General features: G+C 45.5%; 1 protein-coding gene across 2 annotated transcripts; it reads right to left on the reverse strand.

Moving 5' to 3' along the window:
- CHST7 (carbohydrate sulfotransferase 7) lies at nt 1–27462 on the reverse strand. 2 transcript variants are annotated; one of them, XR_009459158.1, is made up of 3 exons: nt 26109–27462; nt 24644–24932; nt 1–1836 (listed from the first exon to the last, which is right to left on the reverse strand). XR_009459158.1 is itself a non-coding variant. In XM_006277456.4 (2 exons), exon 1 carries the CDS (start codon nt 27416–27418, stop codon nt 26147–26149), a length of 1272 nt encoding a protein of 423 aa, XP_006277518.1. In that variant the 5' UTR covers nt 27419–27461; the 3' UTR covers nt 1–1836; nt 26109–26146. The 2 variants fall into 2 exon arrangements, 1 of the variants encoding a protein (XP_006277518.1); XM_006277456.4 differs by lacking the exon at nt 24644–24932 and having other exon boundaries at nt 26109–27461.

Consider the following 27462-nt stretch of genomic DNA (forward strand, 5'->3'; position numbering starts at 1 on the left):
AACAATGGCCCCCAACAGGAATTTATAAAAGTACTTTTTTTATACACTGCTTTAGGTTACCCTATTTTGAAAGAATACGAAGATTTCCCATCAATTCTGGAGACTGTCTCCATAGTACTTATACAGAATAATCCAACTCCACATGATCTGGGGTACACAGAGTAGAAAGCAGAATTATGCTCCCTTTGCAAATGCTACCGTTTAGCTGAAAACAAACAATTGAAAGTTATACATGTACCAACTGTTAACATGTAAGTTTCCTACAGAAGTTAATTGGGGGAAAAATCATTTTGTGTATGTTTGCATTTAAATTATATACATTTAGTTTGTCCTTCCACAAGATGTTTTGGAACAGGATAGCAAAACCTTTACCTTTTTTGAAGTTTTGAAGTTTATGCCATCTACTAGATTTAGATGTTTTCTGCCTCAAGCAGGGTGTTGAACTAGATGAGGTCCCTTCTGGCCCTACTTCTCCATGATTCTGTAATTTTTCAAATGGGTTGATTCTCTGAAATTGTTAAACTAGAGGTGGGAAAATGTAGCTCATATAGTGCCACACCAAAAAAACCCTTAAATTACATTTTCATTTTTATGTATTTTAGTTTGGAGGCAAAGGACATTGTTCACCGTCAGGTATGAAATGTTGTTCCTTCTGACAGCATTTAAGAGTGCCATAACATTGGAACAGCTTAATAACAGGTAGAACAACACTAGATTCCCAGTAGTTTTAACGTTCTTTTAAAACAATAACAGAAACATATTAAGAATGAGCACTGCAAGTACCAAATCTCAGCATGAAAGGATCATTTAAGGCAGGGGTGTGAAACGTACAGTCCACAGGCCAGATCCACCCCCCAGAGCTGCTGTATTTGGCCCAGTGGGCTACTGGCAGGCCACCAGAAATTGGTGGGTATGGCCAGGGGGAGTGGCCTGCCATACAATCCAGGGCCCTTAGGCCCCAATGGACATGGCAATGACAGTTGGAAGACAGGCAACAGCTGATACAGCCCTGGTCATCCTCTAGCCACTTTACCCATTGCAGCCCCAGCTCCTTGGCCAGGTATGGCCCAGGGCAGGAGGTGACTTTGACACCCCTAATTTAAGGTGCGAGTTGAGGCAGGCAGCGTAGGTTTACAGCACCCTTGGTTTCAATGGAGCTATCAACTTCCATCAACTGAAGATATGTCCTAAGCTTCCTTTTCTCCCCGCTAAAAAAAAGTGCAATGCGGTGTCACCTATTTTCTGTTAACTTGTTCTGATCCGTGCAAAGTGGAGCAACAATAGAAATAGCATTTTTCTCATTTTTTCAAGGGAGAAGCATCCCTTGCCACTTACTGTAATCTGTGCTCTTCCAACCCCCAGGGTGAAAGAAAAAAGATAAAAATTCTCAGAAATTGAGGAAATTAGCTTAAAAAAAAATCACCTAGAAATTAAAATGGTGCTAGAAATCCTAAGTGTACAATATCATTCTTGCAAAGAATTGAGTTTTTGCTATACAGTAGAAGCTTTATCCTAGTATAGTCAATACATTTCAGTCTCCTTATGGCCAGAAGCAGCACCAAGCACTGACACCATACTGGCAGGTTCAAATAAAAAAGGTGGCACTCCAGACTGGAGGGCTGCAGTTGTCCATATTGCACTGTAACACGTCTTTACAGGAAATGTCCATTTTCCTATTGTTTTGACTGATTCAAGTTCATTCTCTGCAGAACTGAGAACTGCAAAGTTTTTAGCCTCAGCTGAAGTTCTGTAAGACTCTGGAATGTACAGTTTCATTGGTGAAAACTTTTCTTTGAAGTCCCTGGCTGCACAATAATCCAGGTTCTGTACGTTAAGCTATGGGAGAGAAAAAAACCAGCAGATTAAAACATTTTTCTTCAATAAAGCTTCAACATTCTCAAAATAAAAAGGTGTGTTAACAACAGGGTTTTTTAAGATTTGACATCTCTGGCCTGTCATGCAGAAGCTCAGTATTGTAACTAACAACAGATTGCCCAGTCAAGATACAGAATCTCCTTAAGAAGCCTTCTAAAGGGAGGAAATCAAGCCCTGATCAAATATTGTGAAAGTGTTTACAGTACTATAGGGACTGTATGAATGGAGAGAGACAAGAATGAAGAAACTTGCATACAAAGATTTTAGCAGTGTGATCAGCTTCTTTAATAAGAAATGTGTTCATATGCTGTATCTTTTCCCTAGCTTAACTCATTCATATTTTATTTTGCACAGGTTTTGCAGTCATTACCAAGTATCTTATAAGGCACCTTATACAGATTACATCCCCCCCCCCACACACACCTCTTTGAAACAGAAGCTATAGGGCTGGAAAGATTATGCGTTAGCTTTGAAAAAAGAAGTGTGTTGACACACTGTATAAAGTGTTTAAATTCTCAACAATCCCACATGGATCACACAAAGTACATTTGTGCTGAGGAGGAGACAGTATTTTGACCAACATCTGCTACAGCTATCAGGGAATGAGAAGTTCTCAGTGGACCTAGAATATGTACGTTTAATAAAATTCCTGTGGGATTTGCTGCTGGATCCTGTTCCTGGACGCTGTTCCCCACTTGCCTAGCTGTGGCCCAATCCCTTCTGTCTGGCTGAGTTGCATCCTGCCTGCAGGGGTCCCGGGCCAGTCTCCATAGAGTTCCCAGCTACTTGCTCTATCTGGGTGTGGGGTGGGCAGGCCCAAGACCAGCTAAGATCAATTGGCATCTTCCTCCCACCCCTGGGTGGTGTAAACAGCTATGATTGGGGCACATCTGCTTCAAGCAAGATGCCATGCCCTTTTTCCCAAGCAAGGGCCACACGGACAATCTGGAAAAAACCAAGAAGTATCGCATTCTTTGGAAAAGGAGAGCCAGAGAAGCACAGTCACTCTGCCTAGTTTTTAAAACTGGTATGGTTCACTGAGACTGCAAATCTACACATGTAAAGGAAAAGCTCTGTGCAAAGGGAGAAAAAGAACCAATACAATACATTTCCTGTTGCGACAGTCCCTTGGTATTAAAGAGGAGGGAAGCTACTGGTCACATTCCAGTTCATATTACAGGTATTGTGTTTTTGGCCTTACACATTTATAGTATTTTTAAACAAGACCAGCAGCAGATTCTAAATTAATGGCTCCAGTTTCTTCATACCTTTAAAGATTTCCAAGGCAAATGAGAGCTGCATATTTGAAGTTCTGTTTAAGCATTAGCCAATTCAATGTTACCAACTGGTTCAGTGTCAGTTGGTTTGTCCAGAAACAGTAAAGCCTGTAATTCTTTGGACAGTTAATCTACTACTCACTGGGACCAGTCCATCCTCCTTTAATAAAGGGACTTTTACAACCAAGAAAGGAAATACTGTAGTGCAAGTCAGAACGCAAAACCCTCCTATCGGACTGACCATTCCCACAAGAAGTATACTGTGCCAGAACAAGTGTTTATATACTTTTGCTAGCAGATCCAAACATTTGGTGGAAAGCTTGGGTAATAAAAGTAGCAAGCTTTTGCAAGCTCTTACTTAGATGGCAGTACCTAATAATATAGTCCAAAACAGTTGTTCAGCAGCAATTTGCAAAAGAGGCCTAGTACCCCAACCACTGAAAAGTACCACTGACAGTCATTTTGGAGCATTATGTCACTGCACGTGACTTATGCAGGTACCTCCTCTCTAGATCTAGAAAGTTTCTCCTGTGTGCAAGAGGTACAAAAGATTGATCCTATCCCATAACACAGCTGGTTCCAGAAATTATTTAATTCAGATTAATTTTTACCTTGCTGTATCTCAAATGCCTTTTAACTGTAAGTAACTACCGTAAGTCCCTTACAACCAAAATTAGAGCACTTTCTCCTGGCAAGTCCAGACTAGACTAGAGGAAAGCTGTGGAAGGTGGAAGAAATGCAGATCATTCTGTGGACAACGGAAATAGATTTAAAAAATGCACAGCTTAACTGTGACTACAGTTCATATCGAGTTGTACACAGCTGTGGAAATTCCATAATCAGTTTTTCTCCTGTTCCCCCTCTTCCCCTTTTGATGGAAAATAAATCCCTCACATTTTGTAAAGGTTTTATTGAAGAGTATGTATGAGTTTATTGACTAGAATAGTTTGTGTTGCAGGGAAAGGTAGGAGTTATTTTGTATTGCCAGTCCAAATTCTCAAAGAAGTTTGATTTTAGTTCATTTTCCTCGCCTCTTCCACCGTGCAGCCAGAGCATTCTGAGTAACGATTAATTCCTTGCTGGACTAGTCTATAGTCTTCTCTTCTAAAAGTAAGAGATTTCTGCAATACACTTGAAGTAACTATATAATAAAGGCATCTGTGTTCAGGGTTAGGATTGAAGACAAATTTTCTACAAGATTTAAACACTTTGTAAAACCTCAGATGTCATTAAGATTGCTGCATAGTGTAATGCTTTGAGAACATGGGGATTTTTTTAATGCACTGTTTGTGTTCTGGGTTACATATGAGTAAGATTTAAATAAAACTTAGTGGAATCAATTTGTATTAAGATATTATTAAAAAACAAATCTGGTCTGAATTTTGGCTTTGGCAGGATTTAGAGGTTATTTAAAAGCACTCATTCACAAAAAAATCATGCTGTAGTAGGAAAGAGTGGCATGCACACACAAAGGAGGGAAAAATACTCTGAATTCAGTGTGAAGATCTATCAAACACCTGGAAGAGTTCCTCTGATCTTGGAACCCCCAGCTAACCGTACACACATGCACTGCAACTGTTAGAATATTTTTTTAAGTGTATGCTGAAAACATTGCAGGGTTGTTGGCTGTAGCTTGTGTTGGTCTAAGGACATAGGCAGGCAAGGTTCTCTGCATAGACGTGATATCTTTTATTAGACCAACTAAAATAATCAGAAAACAGTTCTTTGTAAGCTTTTGGGCACAAACACCCTTCTTCAGGCACAGGGAGACTGCTGTTTGTGCCTGAAAGCTTGCAAAGAACTTTTTTCCCCCTACTACTCAGTTGGTCTAATAAAAGATACTACGTCTACCCAAAGAACCTTGTCTGCTGAAAACACTAAACTTTACATAGAAGTCAAAAGAAACCCTGGGCAAGTTATCATGCTCTCAGCTCTGAAATACCCATTTCTTTTCACAAATTTTCCACCTCTTTAGGACTCCCTGTCCAAACTTAATAGCAAAGGAGGGAAAGGATCCTGCGATTACCTACATACCCCTACCTCATTGTACATTATCTACCCTGTACTAGGACAGAAAATATTGCTGTGCAACTTTAGTACTTCTATTGCCTTACTTTGGGTTTATATTTGGACTGGCAAACATCCTGCACTCCTGTCTCACTTTACTGTGCACCATCTAAACTGCATACAGGCTGAGGGGGCAAGCAACCTCTATTATGTATGACCCCAGTCAGCAAGATTTTGGCACCACAGGCAGATCAACCCAGCTCTGGTCTCATGTGGGCTGGTGCTCATGACCCAGACCACCCACTACCACCAGTGCTCCCTGATGCCTGGTCGCAACATGAACAACCATGCCCCCCCCCCCCCCCCACTTGGTTACAGCACTGTATGTGCAAAGCCCCCATGCTGCCCTGCTGAGGAGTGGTGCATACTTACTATCCCCTGGAAACAAGAGGCAGTGTGCATGGAACTACCCTGGTGCACATACAGCCCCCTGGTCCATGGGCTGGATGCCATCACTTCATGGGCCATATATTGCTGACCCCGATGTAGGGTCTTTAAATACCATTCTGTAGTATGCTCAAGGGTTGCTCAAGCTATGCGCAAGTACCCTCAACTTTATTTCCTGATTCTTGAACACTTCCATTCTGTAAACCCAATGTCATCTTTCTACAGGTTCTGAAGAATACTTTGGCTGTTCACCTCCAAACATGGCAATGCTCTTTCCTAGCAATTTTTTGCTCTGCCCAAGCAATATCAATGGTGTTGGGCTCCCACAACTTCATGCACAGAAATCAGTAATAGCAGCACGCACTTCTGCAATGATCATGCAGGAACCGTATGACAGCTCCTAGCCCTTGTTTTGTGGACAGCAGCTAGTTTAAAAAAAACAAACAAACAAAAAACCCACCCAATCAGCCATCCTGTGGCATTTGTTGCCCACTAAGTCAACAGTGCTGCAAAGCACAATGAACAACAGCAAAAAAATTAAAATAAAGTTGTCATTTTTAGAAGAACAAGACTTTAGTTACAGCTCAACTTTCATTTCCTTATTTGTTTGTTTTTGTTCAAGTTCAGGGGGCAGTGAGTGCATAGACCTTCAGGAGGCCTTAAATGCCTCTACACTAATGCTCATAGTATGGGGAACAAGTAGGAGGAACTTGCCCTCCTGCTAGCTAACACAAACCCAGACATAGTGGCGCTCACCAAAACGTGGTGGGATCCAACACACAAATGGGCAGTGAACATCAAGGGCTATAGGCTGTACAGGAGGGATAGAACAGGGAGGAAAGTTGGGGGTGTGGCGCTCTATGTCAAAAGAGCAATACATATCCTCAATGAGCAGCAGACTGAAGTGGACTGGGTCAGAATACAAGGGGGTCGGAGGAGAAGGGACTTAATGGTGGGAGTCTACTACAGACCACCCAACCAGGGAGAAGAGCTAGACCAGGAATTCTCAGGTCAGCCTGCGGAGGCAGTTAAGTCGAAGGATGTGGTCATCATGGGTAACCTAAAACTATCCAGACATCTGCTGGGAAAAGCAATCAGCCAGGTCTAACCGCTCACGTAGATTCCTAGCTGAATTACAGTACCTCCATCTAACCCAGGAGGTGCTCAGGCCCACCAGGGGAAATGCCTTGTTAGACCTTGTCCTGGCCACAAGCAATGACCTGGTGAAGGGACTGCGGGTACTCGATCACCCAGGCGATGGCGATCATTGCCTGCTGGAATTCGCCATCCAGCGCAGGGTGGCAAACGCCTGCAGCAAGACAGCAGCCCTGGACCTCAGGAGGGCAGATTTCACTGAACGAAGGAGACTAGTCGGGGAGGCACTGAGGTCCCGAAGGGGTGGGGAGTTGCGAGTCCAAGAAGAGTGGTCGTTTCTGAAGGAGTCAGTCCTCCAAGCCCAAACAGTGGCAATCCTAACACGGATCAAAGGGGGCAAGAGTGCTCAAAAGCCCCCATGGCTCACCAAAAGCATCCAGGAACATCTCAGATCTAAAAAGGAGGCGTACACCCAATGGAAGGGAGGGGCCATCACCAGGGAGGACTATACCTCCATTGCTCGGGGCTGCAGAGGGGCGGTCAGGAAGGCCAAGGTGGAGATGGAACTGGGACTAGCTACCTACCCGGATCAAGGATAACAAGAAGTCCTTTTTTTAAATACATAGGGGGTAAAAAGAAGGTTCTGGGTAACATAGGGCCTCTGCAGGACATGCTAGGAAATCTGGTGGTGTCGCCAAACAACAAAGCTAACCTATTTAACAACTTCTTTGCCTCCATTTTTCTGAGCAGGGGTCAGGTCACCCCCCTCACCGGGATCCCTGATGGTCCCAGGGGAGGCACAGCCAGGCCCAGGGTCAGAGAGGACCTAGTCAGGGAACTTCTGGTGGGACTGGACGTGTTCAAATCAGCAGGTCCTGACAATCTCCACCCCAGAGCGTTGAGGGAATTGGCAGAGGTCATTGTGGGACCCCTGGCATAGCTTTACGAGCACTCGTGGTGCTCTGGTGAGGCGCCAGAGGACTGGAAAAGGGCCAATGTGGTCCCCATTTTCAAAAAAGGGAGGAAGGCGGACACAGGAAATTATAGGCCCGTTAGTCTTACCTCGGTCCTGAGGAAGCTCTTTGAGAAAATTATCCAGGTGCACATCTGCGAGGGGCCAGCAGGGGAGTGTATGCTTAAGGGCAACCAACATGGGTTCATTATTGGCAGGTCCTGTCAGACCAACCTGGTGGCCTTCTATGACCAGGTTACAAAATTCTTGGATGCAGGTGTTGTGGTGGATGTAGTCTTTCTGGACTTCAGGAGAAGGTCTTTGACGCTCTCTCACTCCATTCTCGTTAAAAAATTAGGAAATTGTGGTGTCGATGCCTACACAGTCAGATGGGTCGCCAATTGGCTGGAGGGTCGCACCCAGAGAGTGGTGGTGGACGGGTCATTTTCCACCTGGAGGGATGTGGGCAGTGGGGTTCCCCAGGGCTCGGTCCTCAGGCCCGCACTGTTCAACATCTTCAACAGCGACTTGGATGAGGGAGTGAAAAGCACCTTGTTCAAATTCACAGATGACACTAAGATGTGGGAAGAAGTGGGCACACTAGAAAGGAGGGACAGGCTGTAATTGGATCTGGACAGGTAACAGGGGTGGGCAGATGAAAATAAGATGGGATTCAATACTGAAAAGTACAGGGTACTGCACCTAGGGAGAAAGAACCAGCAGCATACCTACAGGCTGGGGAACTCCCTTCTCATCAGCACAGAAGCAGAAAAGGATCTAGGAGTCACTACAGACTCCAAGATGAACATGGGCCGCCAATGTGGGGACGCGGTCAGGAAGGCTAACTGCACCTTGTCATGCATCCACAGATGCATCATGAGCAGGTCCAACGAGGTGATCCTCCCCCTCTATATGACACTGGTCAGGCCGCAGTTGGAGTACTGAGTCCAGTTCTAGGCGCCGCACTTCAGGAGGGATGGGGACAACATCAAGAGGGTCCAGAGGAGAGCCACTCGCATGATCAAGGGGCAGCAGGGCAGGCCCTACGAGGAGAGGCTACAGGACCTGAACCTGTTCAGCCTCCACAAGAGAAGGCTGAGAGGAGATCTGATGGCCATCTATAAACTTACCAGGGGAGACTAGAGGGGAATACGTGAGACCTTGTACCCCTGAGCACTACTGGGAGTAACAAAGAATAACGGCCATAAGTTGATGGGGAGTAGATTTAGGCTAGATATCAGGAGGTACTACACTTCACAGACAGGGCAGCTAGAATCTGGAACCAACTTCCAAGGGAAATGGTGCTTGCTCCTACCTTGGGGGTCTTCAAAAGGAGGCTAGATAGACACCTTGCTGGGGTCGTTTGACCCCAGCATCCTTTCCTGCCCATGGCAGGGGGTCAGACTTGATGATCTGCTCAGGTCCCTTCTGACCCTACCAACTATGAAACTAAAAAACAAAACTTCAGGAAGGAAATCAACTGAAAGAACAGGGTAGCTAAAGGAAGTGCTTAGATAACATGAGCTAGTCATGTCAGCTTCATTACAGATGAAGCACTATCACATAACTAAAGCCCTAAACTTTTGGCACCATTTCTATATTGCCAGAAGATCTGGTGTGGATGCAGTTACAGTGGGAAAAAAACTTGCTTTGTTCAGAAACTGGTACAAGCCACAACAGTGGAGAACTTTTACCAGTAAAACTGCATCTTCATAAAGAGAGTTTACAACTACAGCTGTACCACCAAACACTTTCTTCTCTAGGCAAGGCCCAAGCTAAACCGTCCCTCGGACAATAATCAGCTACCTGAAGTGGCCTCACGCTTGAATCAAATGGATGTAGCGGTACGACGCAAAGGCAACTGCTGGTTCAAATGCAAGTTAATCCAGAAGGAATGCCGAGCATCCTGGACCCCTGCCCAGTCCTTATGCAAACGAGACTCCCTAAAATGCAGCCTTAGAATTATGCTTGAGAAAATTCAGAGGTTAATGTAAGAAATATCTTAGGGCATAAAAACGCAGTGTTGAGGTAACCCAACTCCACCCAAGAGAGAGATCCAGTAGAACCGGGTGTGTAGTTCCAGACCAAATCCACAGATACTACGTGCTAATCATATTTATCATATTTTGCAATAATTGTAGCACAGGCAAAGTTAAGGGTGCATGGCAGGGGTGGACAATTATTTGGGCTGGAGGACCACTTAGGGAGTTTTGGTGAGCTGCCATGGGCTGGGCTAGCACCCCGAGCCCCCAGCCTGTAACAGCTCACCAAAACTCCCCAAGTGGCTCTACCCTGGACTGTCACCACACAGCCAGCCTGAGGTCTCAATGGAGACCGGCCCAGGACCCATGAAGGCAGGGTTCATTCAGCCGGGCGTATGGGATGGGGCCTTAGAATGAACTACTGGGTTCAGAAGATTCACCGCACTTGAACAAAGGAAGTACTCACGGTTGTTCTCACCCTTGCAAAGCTTTATTTAAGGATACTCGCAGAGGCAGGCAATAGGACGGAGCAGAAAGGATGATCACTTCACATCGGCTCTAGGAGGCAGCCACCACCCGGCATAGTTTCCCTGGCCCCGGAGTGTCCCGATCCTGGGGATGCGATAGCCTGCACCGGGCTCCGCACAAGACCTCTTGCCAGAGTGGAGGAACTCCCAGTAACTTAAGAATGTACAGCTTATATAGTCTGGAGTAAATAACCTTATCTCGAACTAGGGATTTGGTTATCTCAAGCTAAGAATTTGGGGATTGTCACAACCCAGTTAATCAGTGCCCATGCCACTAGCAAGAGATACCATTCAAGTAGTCAACTAAGGGTTAAAAAAAATCCTTGCCAGAAACTCCTGAAACAAAATCCTGGCGGAGAGCTGTACATAATTTATGCCCACGTCACAACCAAGAAACGAAACTTAAGACTGGTCAGGGTGAAAGGGGATAGCCCTGCCATAAATCCCTGCAATAAAACCTGGAAGGAAAACTGTATATAATTGGTCAAGAAACAAGCGTAAGCCCCTCATCATAACCTCATACGTAACAGGCAGGAACCTGACCCACTACCTTGTAACCTGATAAAACAAAGAACTGCTGCTTGCCAGAAAATTAAAGATTCCACTTAGCAGTTCATCATTGGATACCCTGTTAATTACCTCTGTCTATAAATAGTTTAGCAACTTCCGCCCAAGCTGGAAAACTTTGGGGAATCTCTGAGGAGAAACCTGAGCTCATCACCAGAGTGACTTGGCAGTCTGATCAGCTGTCAATTACTCCCCGTCATTGTAAATCTTGACGTAGTAAAGCCCTGCAGGCACGATAGCTCGCTCCGGCGCCACGTCCGTCATCGTTAACTGTAACCTGAAGCCGTACGCTTAACTGTAATTGCTGTAATTGGTGCAACTGTAACGGAACGAAGGCTCAGCCTGCGTCGCACGTCATTATCTGGGCGACATAAGTAAACAATCTCCTGTAACCAACACGCGCCTGTGCCTGGTTAATTTCACCCCATCCATCACTACCCGCCTGTCAGGTGAAAGTTTTACTGTTCCGGTGAGGGGGGTCAGAAAGCAGCTGCCGGCGCTGCTCTGATCTCCGACAGGGATGAGTTGTGATCCAACACACCTGGCATTTACCACGTTCCGCTGTATTACAACATTCTACTCTCTAGGTTCATGGTTCGGTCACGCTCACAAAGCAAAAAGCTACGTGCTGTTTCACCAGCCTACTATCGAGTCAGCATACAAAACTCTTGCTATGAGCATTAAGCAAAGCCCTTACTATTACAGAGCCACAGGCAGGTAGGAGCAGCATCCAGGAAGACAGGTGGGTGGGGCCACGGCTGGGATCATGGGGAGGTGACAGCGTGGAGTCAGGGCCTGGAGCAAAGCCGTGATCCGCTCCCTGCACACCCCTACCCACGGAACCAGTGCCCATTGCAGGGACGTGTGGACAGCAGATCATGGCTGTGCCCTAGCCCCCCACCCTGCGCCATCACTGCCTTGCAATCCCAGCCCCAGCCCTGCCCACCCTGCTCCTGGACGTCACTCCCCACCCACCCACATTCCCATCCCATCTACCCAGAAGAGACTGCCCTACCTGCATGGGTCCCAGGCCAGCCTCCATGGAGATCTCACCTGCTCACTGTGTCTGGCACCCCTGGTGGTAGGTACAGGGCAGATGGGCCGGGGTGCCCAGGCAGTGGGGCCAGGTCTAGTGGTGGTGGCAACACTGGCAGTGGCAGCCAGAAGGAGCCACTGACACTGGGGCTGCTGGGAAGCGGAGTTCAGCCACCATGCCACTCTAGCCCCACTGTGTACCCAGGGGCGGTGCGACCAGCCACATGTGCCATGGCTTGGGCTGTTCCCCATGCAAGTGACCCAGTGCAGACCACATAAAAGCTCTTGACAGGCTGGATCAGGTCCATGGGCTGTATTTTGTCCACTCCTGGTGTACTGGCATTTTAGCCTCGAAATAAGAGAGATTCAAACATGCTAACTATGAATTTCCTCAGGTGCTTCTCACGTTATTTTTGTGGTAATTATCAACATCCCTGTAATCTTTCCATGGTTTACTTTATCTTGGAATTTCCTTGTTCCCTGGAAGAGCTGTTAAGAAGCCAGAAGCTTGTTAAAAAGCTTAAGTTCTCTAGGAAATGTTTTGCTTTTTCTGCATTCAGGAGTTCAAAACATTAAGAGAAGATAGAGAGTTTAGGTCAGCTGACCACAAACACTTACGTGAAAATGACTGTAGCTATTTAATTATAGATAGTTGAAGACTTTACCCCCACTTAAGATAGCCTGTCCTCTGCTTGCTTGTTTCCCCCATATCCCTACCCTCAGAAAAGATTTTATCCTATATACAGCTCATATACTGAGAAGAATGGGACATTTGCCATTAGAGTCGAGTTTCCAGATCCACACCTCGCCAAATGAGTAAATTGGGTTATGATTTCAGGAACATCTATTCCTAAATCCTTGTTCATTCAAGAGTGCTCCAACAACAGCCTCAAAAGTGTTTTGCTTCTTAGAGGTGGAACTTATTATGGTAGAAAGTTTTAAAGAAGTTGGATGTAGACATGATAGGTCTGAGAAAATTCTGAACAAACTTAACTTCTATCTTAAAATAAGCTCTGCTTGGCAAGTGTTATCTTATGGGCAATTCCTGATGAGCCTCTCTGGATAGGGACGGACATGAATATAAAGATAGTAGTAGCAGTAAACAACAACCACCTTTAAACAAAAGCATCATCTGGTACAGAAAACCAGGAGCAACCCAATATCTATTTTTCATTACAGAATAATAAGTGACGTTATAGCTGCTGAAAGGTATCTGGGTAGCTGTTTGATAACAAAAAAGATTAACTTCCTTGTTAAGCAGCAGATTAATTCTGCTGTCTCACTAATAAATACTGAATAGTATCTTTTGTCTCATCATAATGAATTTGATGTTAAGCTTTTAGGAAAACTGATAAATACAAATATCTTACTTTAATTTTATACAGGATTTATTTGAAGACTTAACTTCAAATTAATAAGTTTATAACCCAAAATGAAATTATTACTGTGAGGAGTCTCCATTTATTGCCAAGAGTGTAATAAGTATCTTTCATACATGAACTTAAAACAATTGTAGACTATTTGTGTCTCTTTGGAATCATTTTTCATCTGTGTTAAATTAAAAACACAGAAACCGTTGTGAAACACCCAAGAGCAGCTTTTAGCAAGCAGATCAATTTTGCAAACATGCCTCTCCACACAGGAACCTGGGTTGTAAAAGCAGTTAAAACACTTACCTAATTATTTAAGAAGTTGACATTAAGATCATGATTAATTTAACTTAATAGTTATAAGGGTTACAGTTCATGAAACTCTATATTGTAATGGTGAATATTAAGAGATGACTGAACTGAAATGCTCTGTCAAAACAAGAACTATAATATTTAATTAGTACCAGAATTACATTCTTCAATCTGACCAGATAAGTTTGAAAGTCTAATTGATGATCTGTTTCATTCACAACATTTCCCTTGGAAGCATAAACTTCCAGTGACTCTCTTCATATCAGCCATTCCACATCAAATACATTGTATTTACTTCAATACAAGACAAGGTTTTTCCCCCAGACAGCATCATGAAAAAAGCCCCAGCTTACATTTTCTTAGAAGGAAACCTCTTCCTATACATTGTCTATCATTAAACTGGTGCCAAAAGCTTCAGATGCTCTGTAATAAAAAAAATCTATGAAATTATGACTATAAAATACACAGGTGACATTGGGCAGGCATAACGATAAGTTAATACAGCCCATTTGAATAAAATATGTGGTACTGCCCACTGCACTCATTCCCCCTCAGTGCCAGCTCTTTATCAAGTCATGGTGAGCCAAATTAAAGATGGTAAAAAGTCCTCATAAGTAGAAAGTAAACTTCATTTACCTACATGAGGTTTCTACCTATGAGGACTTCTTACCATCTTTAATTTTCCCTGAGCCTGAGGAGGAGTGTGTGTGCTCAAAAGCTTGCAGAAAAAGATATTTTTTTTGCAATTTCTTAGTTGGTCTAATAAAAGATTGATGAACATGAGCCTGCAATGCAATGCCGCGGCTAGTAAAGCGACCAAAACGCTGGCTTGCATCCATAGATGCTTCTCAAGCAAATCCTGGGATGTCATTCTCCCCTTGTACTCGGCCTTGGTGAGGCCACAGCTGGAGTACTGCATCCAGTTTTGGGCCCCACAATTCAAAAAGGATGTGGAGAAGCTTGACAGAGTCCAGAGAAGAGCCAAGCGCATGATCAGAGGTCAGGAAAACAGACCTTACGACGACAGGCTGAGATCTATGAGGCTCTTTAGCCTGGAAAAGCACAGGCTCAGGCGCGATCTGATGGACACCTATAAGTTTATCAGGGGTGACCATCAGTATCTGGGGGAATGTTTTTTCACCAGAGTGCCCCAAGGGATGATGAGGTCAAACGGTTATAAACTACTGCAAGACTGTTTCAGGCTGGACATAAGGAGGAATTTCTTTACTGTCTGAGCCCCCAAGGTCTGGGATAGCCTGCCATCGGAGGTGGTTCAAGCACCTACATTGAACACTTTCAAGAGTAAATTGGATGCTTATCTTGCTGGGATCCTATGACCCCAGCTGACTTCCTGCCCTTTGGGCAGGGGGCTGGACTTGATGATCTTCCGAGGTCTCTTCCAGCCCTAATGTCTATGAAATCTACGAAAGGTATTATCTCTGAACCAAGAGTTCTAGAGTTTTGCATTTCTTTTTGTCTCAGACCATCACAGCTACCAAATATATCCATTAACTTAAGGTATTTGACTGCAATAACCTGCTTTTTCAGGGTACTTAGCCTCCTATAACTTGTCATATGGAACAAAGAACTAAACAGATCTAATGGGTCACAGAAGCCAATCTACTAATTCATAAATATATCAAGCACCACTTTAGAAACAGTTGGGAAGCTGTCTCCATACACAGAACCTTGATGCTCCAATAATTAGAGGTTGTCTTCTAGTTTCTAGAGGAAATTTATTCAACGCTAATTTATACCACTTAGTTCTCTGTAACTGACTGAGGAAGAATGGAAGGTAGTGAAGAGTGGGGAAGAAAAAGAGCTTTTTATGTTACAGGACAACATTGGCACAAGAGGAATTGCTAAGCTCAACAAGGCAAGCACTTTGACCCCCTCTCATAAAATAGGCTCTTCATTCCCCTGATCATCCTAACAGAGCATCTCTGTACTTGTTCCAGTCTAAGTTAATTCTTCTTGAACATGGACCAGAACTGCACATAGTGTTGTTCCAGGTGATACCTCCCCAGTGCCTTTTATAACAGGATGAAAACTTCCCTGTATCTGCTGGAAACACCGCTTAAAAAGCATCCTAGGATTGCATTTGCTTTTTTCAAAAATAGATGCCATCAGCAGTATTATGATCAGCCCCAGTCAGAACACTGCTCTAACCGACTTCAACTGCAGCCTGACGGAGCTCAGCACTTCTCTAAATTAGACCCAATGGCTGTAAACAGACATCTTCTATGGGGCAGTCCTGACTGTCCTGGGGTTTTAACCCTAATTAGAGCATGAGCTGCATAGCCACTCATATGCACAGCTCTCCCAAGCTGCATTGCTGCCCCTTTGCCAGCACGTGACCACTGAGGGCACAAAGCCAGACAGGCTAGTCCTTGGAATGGTTTGGCATTTCCTTGAATTACAGCAATGTGCTTACAGGTATATGCAGCATTGTCCCAGGAAAAGTGTCAGTGCATTTTATCTTTCATACTTCATGGGGATTTAAACCAGGACAGAGGGTTTGCACATCTTAGGATCCAGGAACAGAAGTGTTTCTCCTGGGAGAAACCTGACAGCTGTTTACACCCTATGTTCACAAGTTGAGCTCCTAGAAACTGGGGAACAGAAAATTAATAACCACTTGTAAAAAACTTGATTTTAAGAGACTTGGCTAGCACTGCACAGAACCTGCATAGACAGGGATTGAACTCAGATCTCCAAGGCAGCACATCAGCATTTAGATGCCCCTTTCTTTTCTCTCTTTGCTTTCCCCTGCCTGATTTGCAACCCAGCCTTCCTGAAGCACTGATCTTACCATCAGCCTTATTCACTACACGACCCTGATTCTCTTCCAAAACATATCATCCCCTGCATTGATTGTGTGCTGTGGGGGGAAAACGATGACTTGTCATAGAATTAAAGTTGATCATAAGACATAAGCACAAAGGGTCAAAGTCAGTGGTTCCCACGTTAGACTCAAGGCACTCCTCAGAAGACTCACAACAACCTTGGAAAAATACCAGCTCTTAGTTTTCACTCATTTTTTATTACAAAAAAATAAAGATTTATTCTTCTTTTGGAAAGAACTCAGAAAAACCACAGCACATCAGAACATTTTTAACACTATGAATTCCTATTCAATATCCCTGGGTTTATCATGTGAATCATGTTTGCACCACTAACTGTGCACAGGTGTGTGACACCACAGGGCGCCATTAAAAGGATCTCAAGGCACCCCAGGATGCTGCAGCACTGGCTGAGAATCATTGATCTAAATTTAGTTTTTCTAAGACCTTGTCTTCACTATGTTAATATTTAACACCTGTTAAATGACATTTCCTAGGTTTTCGAAAGAGCACATTAAAAAAACAAAGCCTATCGTGGTTTTCCATGATATTCACATGGATCATTCATGGAACTGGACTCTTTAAATACATTGCACAGCTCTCTATCATTTCAACTAGCTGAGTAAATGATAGTAACAGTGGGCTCTAGGTGAACCAGCACTGTAAGGCAGAGGGGACACACATACTTTAACCAGTGGACTTCATATCTATTGGATAATGGCAGGAAAACAGAACTATACAGGAATCCTGGGTCCTTTTCCAGGTGCTAAAAACAGTGAACTAAGAACTATCTTCTGCATATTGCCTTCCCCCCTCTTCTGCCCTATTCCCTTCAATTTGCACAATCCTTTTTCCTTCCCACTCCTGGCTCCTTGTTCCAATCCATCCTAATCTCTTCAGCCTAGATCTCTATCCACATCCCAATCTCCCCCTCTCTAGTCCCAGTCTCCATAAACAGCTAGACCTAGTTCCCCTACCACTCCACTCCTCATGCCTGGTCTCAACTCAGTCTAAACCAGGGGTAGGCAACGTTTTTTAGCCAAAAAACCCCACAATGTCTACCATGGAAGGAGCCAGAGTGCCAGCATGCCAGAAAAACAAAACGAGGGCAGAGGGCACATGGTAGGATGCACTGCATATTAGTATAGTTAATAATCATAAATGTTGCTCCTTTTTACAGTAAATATCAGATTTTCCAAAAATTGTAAACCTGCTGACAATAAACAAAACTTCTGATACTCCCTTTGATCTTACGTACTTGTTTTGTGCAGGTCCTCCCACAACGGCCCTCCAGCCCTGCTCGTGCCCCTTGCCCCCCAGCCAAAGCCCCTGCCCCCCAGCCTGGGCTCTGTGGCTATCAAGAGCTACCCAGAACCTGGGCCAGCTGTAGCCTGGCCACACTTCCCCTGCTGGAAGGAGCAGCAGCGAGGGGCACAACCCTGCTCCCATGCACACAGGGGGAAGTGTGACCCCGGCAGCACGGAGCTTGCAGCAGTAGGCAAACAGCTGCTGCCTCCCCGCCCTGGCCCCAATGGGCAGGACAGGGCAGGGCAGGGCAGGGAGGCAGCAGCTGTTTGCATCCTGGACTGCTCCCAGCTCCTCAATATAGCTCACTGTACCTCTCCTAAAGCCAAATGTCCCTCATTCCCCGCATGTCCCTCCATGTCTGACAGTCCTGATGTCCTCCCCCAACCAGTTCTGGTCTCTCAAGTTTCCAGTCAATTTCTCCATCCCTAGATCTAATTTTCAGTTCTGTGTCCCAATCTACTGCTTTCTCTCCCTTGTGTACCAACTTTTCTCTCTTTTGTATTTGAGCCAGAGAAATTTGCTGACAGAAGTTAAAGCATGCTTAGTGACGATGAAGTCTTTTGAGATTTTACCCAATTAAAAATCAAGTGTTCCAACATGTGCAAATGGCTATTTTTGAGACACATATACCTTGGCAAAATTTGAGTGGATTTTCATGGGGAAAGTTAAAAGTCGAATCACCAGACAAAGGACATAACCTTCTGCAAAGCACGTAGTAAAGCATTTCAAAGTAAAACTCTCCAAAGATGTTTTAAACACAGGCAAGATAACTTAAAGCAAGCTGAGCAACAGAAAACGGGGCCTTCCGCTGGGAAATGGGGCAAGCTTAAAAACAGCCCTAGCTATTATTTCTTCAGCTCTTTCAAGTGATGAAAAAAAAAAGCTGACTGATGGATCAGCAGCAGCCTGCAAGGTTGGGATACAGGTCACCAGAGCTTAATACATCAGTGCTGACAGCTACAGTTTCTTGGCGCTAAATATGCAGACAGACACCGGCTGCATCTACATGAGATGCTTACTGCACAGTTGTTACTGTGCTGTCATGTAATATTTGCATAGCCGAGTACTAAATGACTGCACAGTAACTGGAGTTACTGCACAGTAGCGTCCCCACATGGCTTCCTGGTGACAGTGACTGCACAGTAACTCATTAGTACTGCACAGCAGCTCGGTAGTAACAAACTACTGAGCTGTAAGGGTTTCGTGTAGACACGACCACTAAGTACTACAAAGTTAATCAGTCTTTGATATTGTTGGAGCCAGGGCTTACAAATGTATCCCTCTGCCACAGAAGCAGCAACAGATGCTCCAGTCATAGGAAACCTTTACTTCAAGGAGTTTTGGGTTGATTAATTTAATCTATTTAAGCTGTACATTAAACGATCCAGATCATCGGTAAAGCTAGGACTAGCAAAAGCAAAGTCTTGAAAATCTCTGTTAAAAGGAAGTTTTCATTAATAGTCTTGTTCTTCCCATTTTATTCCTTACAGTGGAAGGACTGCCAAATTTAACAGAAGTGGCAAATCAATATTTAACAAAGCGTACAGCACTGAATGGGTTATAGCATGCTTCTCATCTGAAAAATGACTTCCAAGACAGCATATAATAGATTTACTGTCCTCATGTGTATTTTAAGTCCAATCAGCCAGATTTGATGTCAGTCCTTTAAGCTTAAGAAGGAAGTGATTACGTTCTCAAACTTGTTGGCTCCATAACAGTACAAGAGTACAGTCTCTCCCCTCTCAGAGAACCAGTTCTATTAGGGTGAAACTTTTAAAAGTTAATCATCTCACATACGTGTCCAAGAATATATTTGGCCTGAAGATAATATTTTGGTATCAATTCCCCAAAAGGAAAGAATTAACTTAACCCTGAACCTTTCTTGTGTATGTAAAGCTGACATATGGAAATAATCATTAAAATGGGCATGTTGTTTATAATAATCTTCATATGACAATGCAAATCATCATTTAACACTTGCTTTTCAGAGGACACCACAACAATGAATTCGGAGTTTCTTCCATTTTTCAGGCAGAAAAACAAAATAAAAATACTGCTAAAACTATTTCCTCTGTATTTAATAATGGCTATAACATGGATATCTTTAAAGCACTGTATACTAATACTGACCTACAAAGTATCAAACAAGCATAAAGTGGCATAAACAGCTTTCCATCACACATATACTGTTTCATAGTCAAAGTACCATATAACAGTATATGTGGTCAATACATCTGCAAGGTCAAAGTTGTGGTCTTTGACCATCCAGATGTATTGATTGTGTCAGTATACAGTTTATACTGCAGAACTGAAGTAAATATTTAAATGTTATTATTATGCTTAGGTCCTTCTGAACCAGTTAGTCTGTGATGTGCTACCCTGCCCTGATTTCAGACTGACACAGCTTGGAGCGACCTTTTTTGGCAGACGTGCAACAAATTAGCCCTGCACCCTCCCTAAGTGCCACTCTGCTCTCCTTCCTCTGCCTGCTCTGCTTTCTGCTTCCATCCCCATCTGCTACTCTGCTTATTGCTTTCTGCCCCGTCTACCACTGTCCTACTTGTCCCCTCCCTCATCTACCATGTGCCACACACAGAGAATGCCTGTGCACTGCAGGTTGGCCACAATTACCATGTTGGAGTTTATATATATCACAAAACAACTGCTTGACAACTAACTGTTAAGTTAAAGCAAATGACAAAAATTATTGTTGTAAACACTTACCAGTTTGTTCCAATGTTCCCATGAAGTTTTAATATAGAAAAGCTGTCAGTTTATTACATGTGATGTAATGCAAGTGTTTTGTTGCAAATCAGTCTCAGCTGTTCGAATCCCACGGTTCTGGCACTGATCTACTCTTCTGGGCATGTGGAGTTTAGATTAGCTCTAACATTTGCTCATTGTACCCTAACTCACGGTGCTACCATCAAATAAATGTACATATTGTCTTACTGTACCATTCACTAGGACTGGGATTTTACTGGTACATCAAAATTCTGTCTGTGTTATTCACAGGAGTTAAAATGCTGCAAAACAAGGAATCTCAGCAGTAACTCCCAGCTATTTTCAGAAAGTGTGTCAACTAAAACTTCCCTCATCTCGCTTTCAGCAAGATGTGTTTCTGTTTAATTCCAGTTTCTGTTGATAAAATCATAGTCACAGATGTAGGGCTAGAACAGACCTCCATAGATTCAGTCCAACCCCCTGCCTCAGGCAGGATCATCCCTATCCAAACCATCTTATACAAATCTATAATCTGACCCCTGAGTAAAACTACCATCACCCCAGACACAACACCCTAACTGGCCACAGGTAAAGCAGGGGGACCATGGTAGCCAACACCCTGCTTGTATGAAAAAGTTGTTAATAAATGCTTAGAGATCCCAGGATCTCTCAAGATTCAACCTGCCAGTACAAGTCAGGCAGGATATATACACAGAGCAGTTTGACAAGTGAGGTTGTTTAATGGGGGGAAAATTAGTGCTACCCATGTAATAGACTGTAATGTACTACTTGCGGCCAAATTCTGTTTTTACAGCCTGTGCAACAATATTGACTACAATAAGGCTATAAGACAAAGTCCCTGGTAAAACAGGTCATTTTAGTGCACAAGGGTGAAAAATTCTTTATATCTATCTCACACTGAAACACAGATGTGGAAAATAGCATAAACATGTAGAGTGAAATTAAATAGTCTCTGATGAAGATAGGATATGTTTTCCCACGTTTATGCACAGTAACAGGTTTCTACTGTTAAAAAGCACATTTGAATGGGAAAAACCCTGATCCATAGTAAGTTAAGATTTCAGTTAGACAAGGAAACTGATATTCTCCAACATACTACTCATCAAAACCTACAAGGTAATTTAAATACTCCTTCACAGCAGGAGTAAAATACTTCTTTAGAGCTGCCTTCATTCCCAGCACTTAACACATATAGTTTTATTCTTGATCCTGGATTAGCCCTGATTGAGGTTCAAGGTTTCCATTTTATATCCGACTGCAACACTGATTGTGTACCATTGCAGCATTGCCTAAAAGCTGAGCAGAGTCTGCAACAACTTAAAGTATTACAACTCCTAAATGTAGCTCAACTTTCTTCCCTCCTCAAAAGAAAATACACCAGAATAAGTTAGTTCTAGGAAATATAGGCAAGAGCAGTTATAAAATCAAAGCTGAATCCTAAACACCTTAAAACAAGTCATCATTTAAAAGCACTTTGTCAGGATTAGTTCATTTTAGCCTTGTCAGGAAACATATGCACCAGTCTGCACATGCAAGTTTACCAGCTGAAGGGATGTTATTGTTTGGATGGGATGTGACTGACAGAGTCTGGGGCGCTGCAACATAATGTGTCCAGGAGGAAGTAAGGAAAGAACAACAATTCTCTCTACTAACTGAGAAGAACAACATTCAATATTAAGGGTTAATATAATAAGGGTTCACTTTGCGGTCTCCAAGCTTTACAAGGTATCCCAAGGGAAAATGTTAGTCATACTAGATCTATCTTTTCTTCTTGTAACCAATTTACAAACAATATTCCTAGTTTAGGAAGTTTTTATTTTTCTAATGAAAATTTAAGAGCTCCAATGAAACAGATCTTTTTCCGACTGCTTATTGTAGCCAAGTGCTGACTCTACTCCTCTAATCATGCTTTATAGTCTTCTGTTAAAATAAGAGAAAAAGTGAAAATGTCTCTTTTCCTTGCCTCTTATGTGTCCACCCTCTCCCTTGCCCTCCCCCATGCTGTATTAGCAGGGCTGCTCTATAATCCCTATAGACAGACTGTTCCAACCTAGCCACAAGTTACTGAGTTAGTGAAATGAAAGCAGAGCTCTCCGAAACTGACCATATTTTTCTGCATTATAAATTTGCAGAGTCAACCACAAAAGGACCGGCAATTAGGGTAGACCCTGAATTTTTGTTCTGTGATAAGTTTTACGAAGCCTGCTTTAGGTAACAGCATTTTAAATTCTACTCTAACATTTGTAGCCTAAAGGATTCACACTATTAATGTTTATGTTTCAAAGTCTTCCAAGTTAAGTATTATTTATGTGTTTGTTCTTGATATTTCTTTTAACTTTATCAATGAAAATTTTCAGGAGAGAGATACTTTTGCACATAATTACTTTCGTTTTATCCAGTCTTTAATATTTGATAATTGCTGTCGCAGGATTTTTTTTCAGATCCTAGAAACAACTGTTTCTAGCTTTGAATTGAAGAATGTCTTTTCACAGACTTGAAATACAAAGCTAAGTTTTGGTTGATGTTGTGCCTTCGACACATAATACTGTCCAGTTCTAAAGAAGCATGTTTCTACTGGTCAAGATGAATGGGGGAAAAGAAATAAGCAAAAAGATGCACTGAGAGAATATGCTTTTTCAATATTAAGCTTAAAGTGCTACGTGTACCAGAGGTTAGTAAATTAGTTTTCTTTACCTGACATTTTCAAGTTAACAACATACTGTTCCCATTAGATACTGTCCAGTCTCACAGAGGAACAAGTGAGTGGGCCAATCCTTGGGATTTTTAGCATCAGGTTTACTAAAGCCAGGAAACTAATTTGCCCTGCCTTCACAGAATGGTAGAGATGATACTCAACACAAGACCCAAGTAAAAGATCTTCCCCTATGCTTCTGTTGAAGGGTATCATATTTCCAGCCTACTCATATTTTTTCTGTCTACTACTACAGATGTTGAGTTTTCACTATCATGTTTGTTGCATATTGTTTCTGGCCTGACAAAGTTTGCGCAGGAAATTTGTCTTTCCCTAACACAACCGAGGCTTAAAGAATGACACTTGAATTCAGGCCTAACCAAGTGTCTGGATAACCCAGGTCCAGTATGAACAAGGATGAATCCAGAACCCTGGGCCACAGGCAAAGCCAGATCCACCCCAGCTATATGGTAGGTGTGAAACGCTTCCCCAGCCCTGCACTGGGAATGTCTATACCACGTCTCTCCCTGCCTGCTTGCCATGAAAACACACCCTGCCTGCTTGCTCCTACTTCATGTTTAAGAAATGCCAAAGAAGAGCATCATAACAGTGGTTAAAGCAGCCTAGCACGACTCCGAATAAGTGCTATCTCCCAGGAGGGAGAGCAGCATTACAGGCGCTTCATACAATGGCTACTTCATGTGACAGCTACATTATTTCTTTTGGTATCTGGTGCCTGCCAGCAGAAAGGGCAGACATGGGAGGCGGAGGGGTAGACATACCTACTGGTGGTACCGCAGGACCCTGGGAACTTCAATAGAGCCAACAGGCCACTTCCTCTCCCTCCCCTGGGAGGTAGTTAGCTGTGTTGGTCATCTGATTAAGCAGACCAGTGGTACTCTCTCTCTGGCCTGTAAGCCAGACCCAGCCAGCACAGCCATGTCATCCAGTCTGCAGGGCTCCCCACAAAGTCCAGAAATTTGGCAATGGGTGGGACTGGTGGCAGCATTAATTGCCACACCCCTGCCACCAAATTTCTGGACCCATGAGTCACTCCATGGCTGGATCCAGGTACATGGAGTGAGGCTAGTGCAGAGCTGGATCCTGGCACATGGGGTTGAGGCAATATGTGGGGCCAGGTTAGCATGCTAGACCGCACTCACAGACTAACCCTACACCACATGTCTGGAAAGTTGGGCATGGCTGAAGTAGACTGTAGGTGTCATGTGAAAACTCCTGCCTCTCTGAACCAGTTAGTCTCTAAACTACCCCTGGGAGGGAAGGGGTCTCCTGAACCACACCATTTGTCTGGAAGTTTGGGTATTGCTGAAGTAGACTACTGGTGATGTGTACAAAAGCTCCTGCCTCTCTGAACCAGTTAGTTTCTAAGGTGCTCAGGTACAGATCCAGAAGGGGAAAGAGGCAGAGGAGTGGGGAGATACAGAGGTGCAGTTCCATCCTCCCCTCCCCACCTTTGATTCTTGCTCAACTCTAAGTTGTAAAACAACTGGCTGGCAGTGGCAGTAGCATTTCTATTCAGGCAAAAGGGAAGGAGTCAGTTGAGGAGAAGTACACCGAATTCCAGTGGATGACAGTAGTGGCGCTCTACCTTTTTGTCCAGTAGGCTGGATAGGTGGCGCCCAGGTCGTCCATGGACTGGATCCAGGCAATGGTCCTTATCTGGCACTGGGAGGGGGAGCAGCAGGGCCCCATCTGGCTGGGCGGAAGAGAGCAGAGGGGAGAGGCCTGGACAAGATCCAGCCATGAAGGGGAAGGGAACTTAACCCAGCCTTACCCTGGCTGTGCCTCATCCTGGGAAGGGGTGCAGCCCAGTCCCATCCAGTCTTGCAGGGGAAAGGGGCATAGCCTAGCCCCAATCCAGCCAGGCTCCGATCCAGCTGTGGGAGTTAGGAATTAGGAAGGGGTGAAACACTGGTGTTGTGGCAGATGCTGCTCTTATCTGTATCCTAGATCTGCTCCACACTATAAGTAGAGCTTCTAGTTTCTTTTTAACCGGAGAAAAATAGTGTGGTGTCTACCACAACACCTATTTTTCCCCAATTAAAGAGAATCCCAGAGCTTTACTCATAAACTGGGGCAGATCTAGCGCAGTGCGTTACAACACACATCTGCATCCTAGATCTGCCCCAGCCTCTGAGTAAAGTTTAAAGTTTCTTTCTAACTACAGAAACATTGGTATTGTGGTAGACACAGCACTAGCTGCCCCCTAGATCTACCCCAGCCTATGGGTAGATTTTCTAGTTTCTTTCTAACTGGAGAAACATTGGGTTTGCAGTAGACACCACACTATTTTTCCCCAGTTAAGAAACCTGAAGCTTTACTCACAGGCTGGAGCAGGCTTCGGGAGCAGCCTGTGTGTGTCTGCCACAACACGCACCTAGATCTGCCCCAGCCTATTAATACAGCTATTAGTTGACTTCTAACTGGAGAAATATCCATGTTGGGGCAGACACCACACCAGCTACCCCCTAGCCCTGCCCCAGCCTATGAGCAGAGCTTCTAGTTTCTTTGTAACTGGAGAAACATTGGTGTTGGGGCAAATACTGCACTAGCTGCTCCCAAGCCTTGCTCCAGCCTATGAGTAGAGCTTCTGGTTTCCTTTTAACTGAAGAAACATCTGTGTTGTGGCAAACACCACTCTATCTGTGCCCTAGACCTGACCCAGCCTATAAGTAAAGCTTGAAGTTCCTTTGTAACATGGGAAACATCAGTACTGTGGCAGGCACTGCTCTATTTGCACCCCAGAGCTGCCCCAGCCTATAAGTAGAGCTTCTGTTTTCTTTTTAACCAGAGAAACATCTGTATTGTGGCAGGTGCGCACTGGCTGCACCCTCTGCAGATGTGCCCCAGCCTGTGAGTAAAGCTTCTAGCTTCTCTTTAAAAAAAAAGGAAAAAGAGAAGGAAAAGAGGTGTTGGGGCAGATACCGCAGTAGCTGCCCCCTTGACCTACCCCCAAGGTGTCAATGGGGGGCAAGGAAGCTGTCCCCTCTGATCCCTGGTGCAAGGAAGGCTGCAGCAGAGCAGTAAGGTGAGGCAGGGTGGATGGCTCTTACCTGGATGACCTTCAGCACCCTGCTCACCCAGAGCGTGGCTAGGTGGGGCCAGCGCTAAGCGGGTAGGAGAGGAAATGCATGGCGTCGCCGCAGGCATCCTCGATATGGCGCACCTGGTCCCGGCTGAGGCGCTCCCTCCAGGCGGTCACGGCCCGGCGGGCGTCACGGGCGGAGAGCAGGAAGGGGCGGTCGGAGGAGTAGGCCGTGCCATGGGTCATGCGCTGGGCGAAGCGCAGCAGGGCAGGCGGGGCAGCCAGGCCGGCGAAGGCAAGCAGGCGGCGCAGCTGGGCCCGGGGCTCCCGCACCAGGTCCTCGTAGCGGAGCTGCATGTAGCGGTGCCGCAAGGCCAGCGGGCCACGGCGGGCCAGCGCCACATCGCCCAGCCAGGCCTGGCAGATGACCTCCAGCGCCCCGCTCACCCAGAACTCGGCAGGTGGGCGCTGGCGCCGCCCCAGCACCCCGGGGGGCGGCAGCTGGCGGTGCAGGGACTGGCTGCGCAGCACCTGTACGCTCTCCCGCAGCAGCGCGGCCTGGGCCCGCAGGCGCGAGTTGTGCACGGCGCGGGGGTCGCGGAAGAGCTGGATGACCCTCACGTCCAGGCCCGGCTCACGCAGCAGGGGCAGCAGGGCGCCCAGCTCCAGCAGCCGCACGTCCTTGATGGCCACCACCGGGTACTTGCGGCACTCGGCCTCCAGGTCCCGCAGCGCCCGCGGCGGGCAGCTCCGCTCGCAGGCCGCGCCGTCCACCAGCCCCACGTGGTGGCGTGGCCGGGCGGCGGCCGGGCAGAGCGGCGCCGAGCACAGCACCTTGTTGGTGCGCCACCCGAACAGCGCCGCCGTGCTCAGGTTGGCGCCGGCCGCGCCGGGCGGCTCGCGGGCGTAGGGGCGCAGCGCCGAGAAGTCGCAGCGGAAGAGCGAGCGCAGCAGGTCCCGCAGGGCGCCCTGCAGGCTGCGGGCGTCGCCCGGGTATAGCGCCTGCCACACGTGCCACGCCGGCTCGTACAGGTAGAAGACGTCGGGGTGCTGGTTGAACAGCTCCCCCACGAAGGACGAGCCCGTGCGCCACGTGGCGTGCACGTAGATGTGCCGCTTGCCCCCCGCCAAGCTGCTGCCGCTGCTGTTGCTGCCCGGCTCCGGCTCCGGCTCCCCGTCCGCGCCCCAAGCGCCCAGCGCCGCCTGCAGGCTGGGGCAGCCTCCCCCCGACGGCGGCGGCGGCGGCTTGTGCAGCGCGTAGGGCAGCAGCAGCAGCAACGTGTACAGCGCCAGTGCCAGCAGCCAGCGCCGCTGCAGCGCCCAGCGCCGCCGCCGCATGGCCCCGACTGCCAGCGCCCCGGCCCCGCCAGCGCTCGGGGATC

This window comes from Alligator mississippiensis, chromosome 1, assembly GCF_030867095.1.
Source record: "Alligator mississippiensis isolate rAllMis1 chromosome 1, rAllMis1, whole genome shotgun sequence".
In the NCBI taxonomy this organism is placed as follows: Eukaryota; Metazoa; Chordata; order Crocodylia; family Alligatoridae; genus Alligator; species Alligator mississippiensis.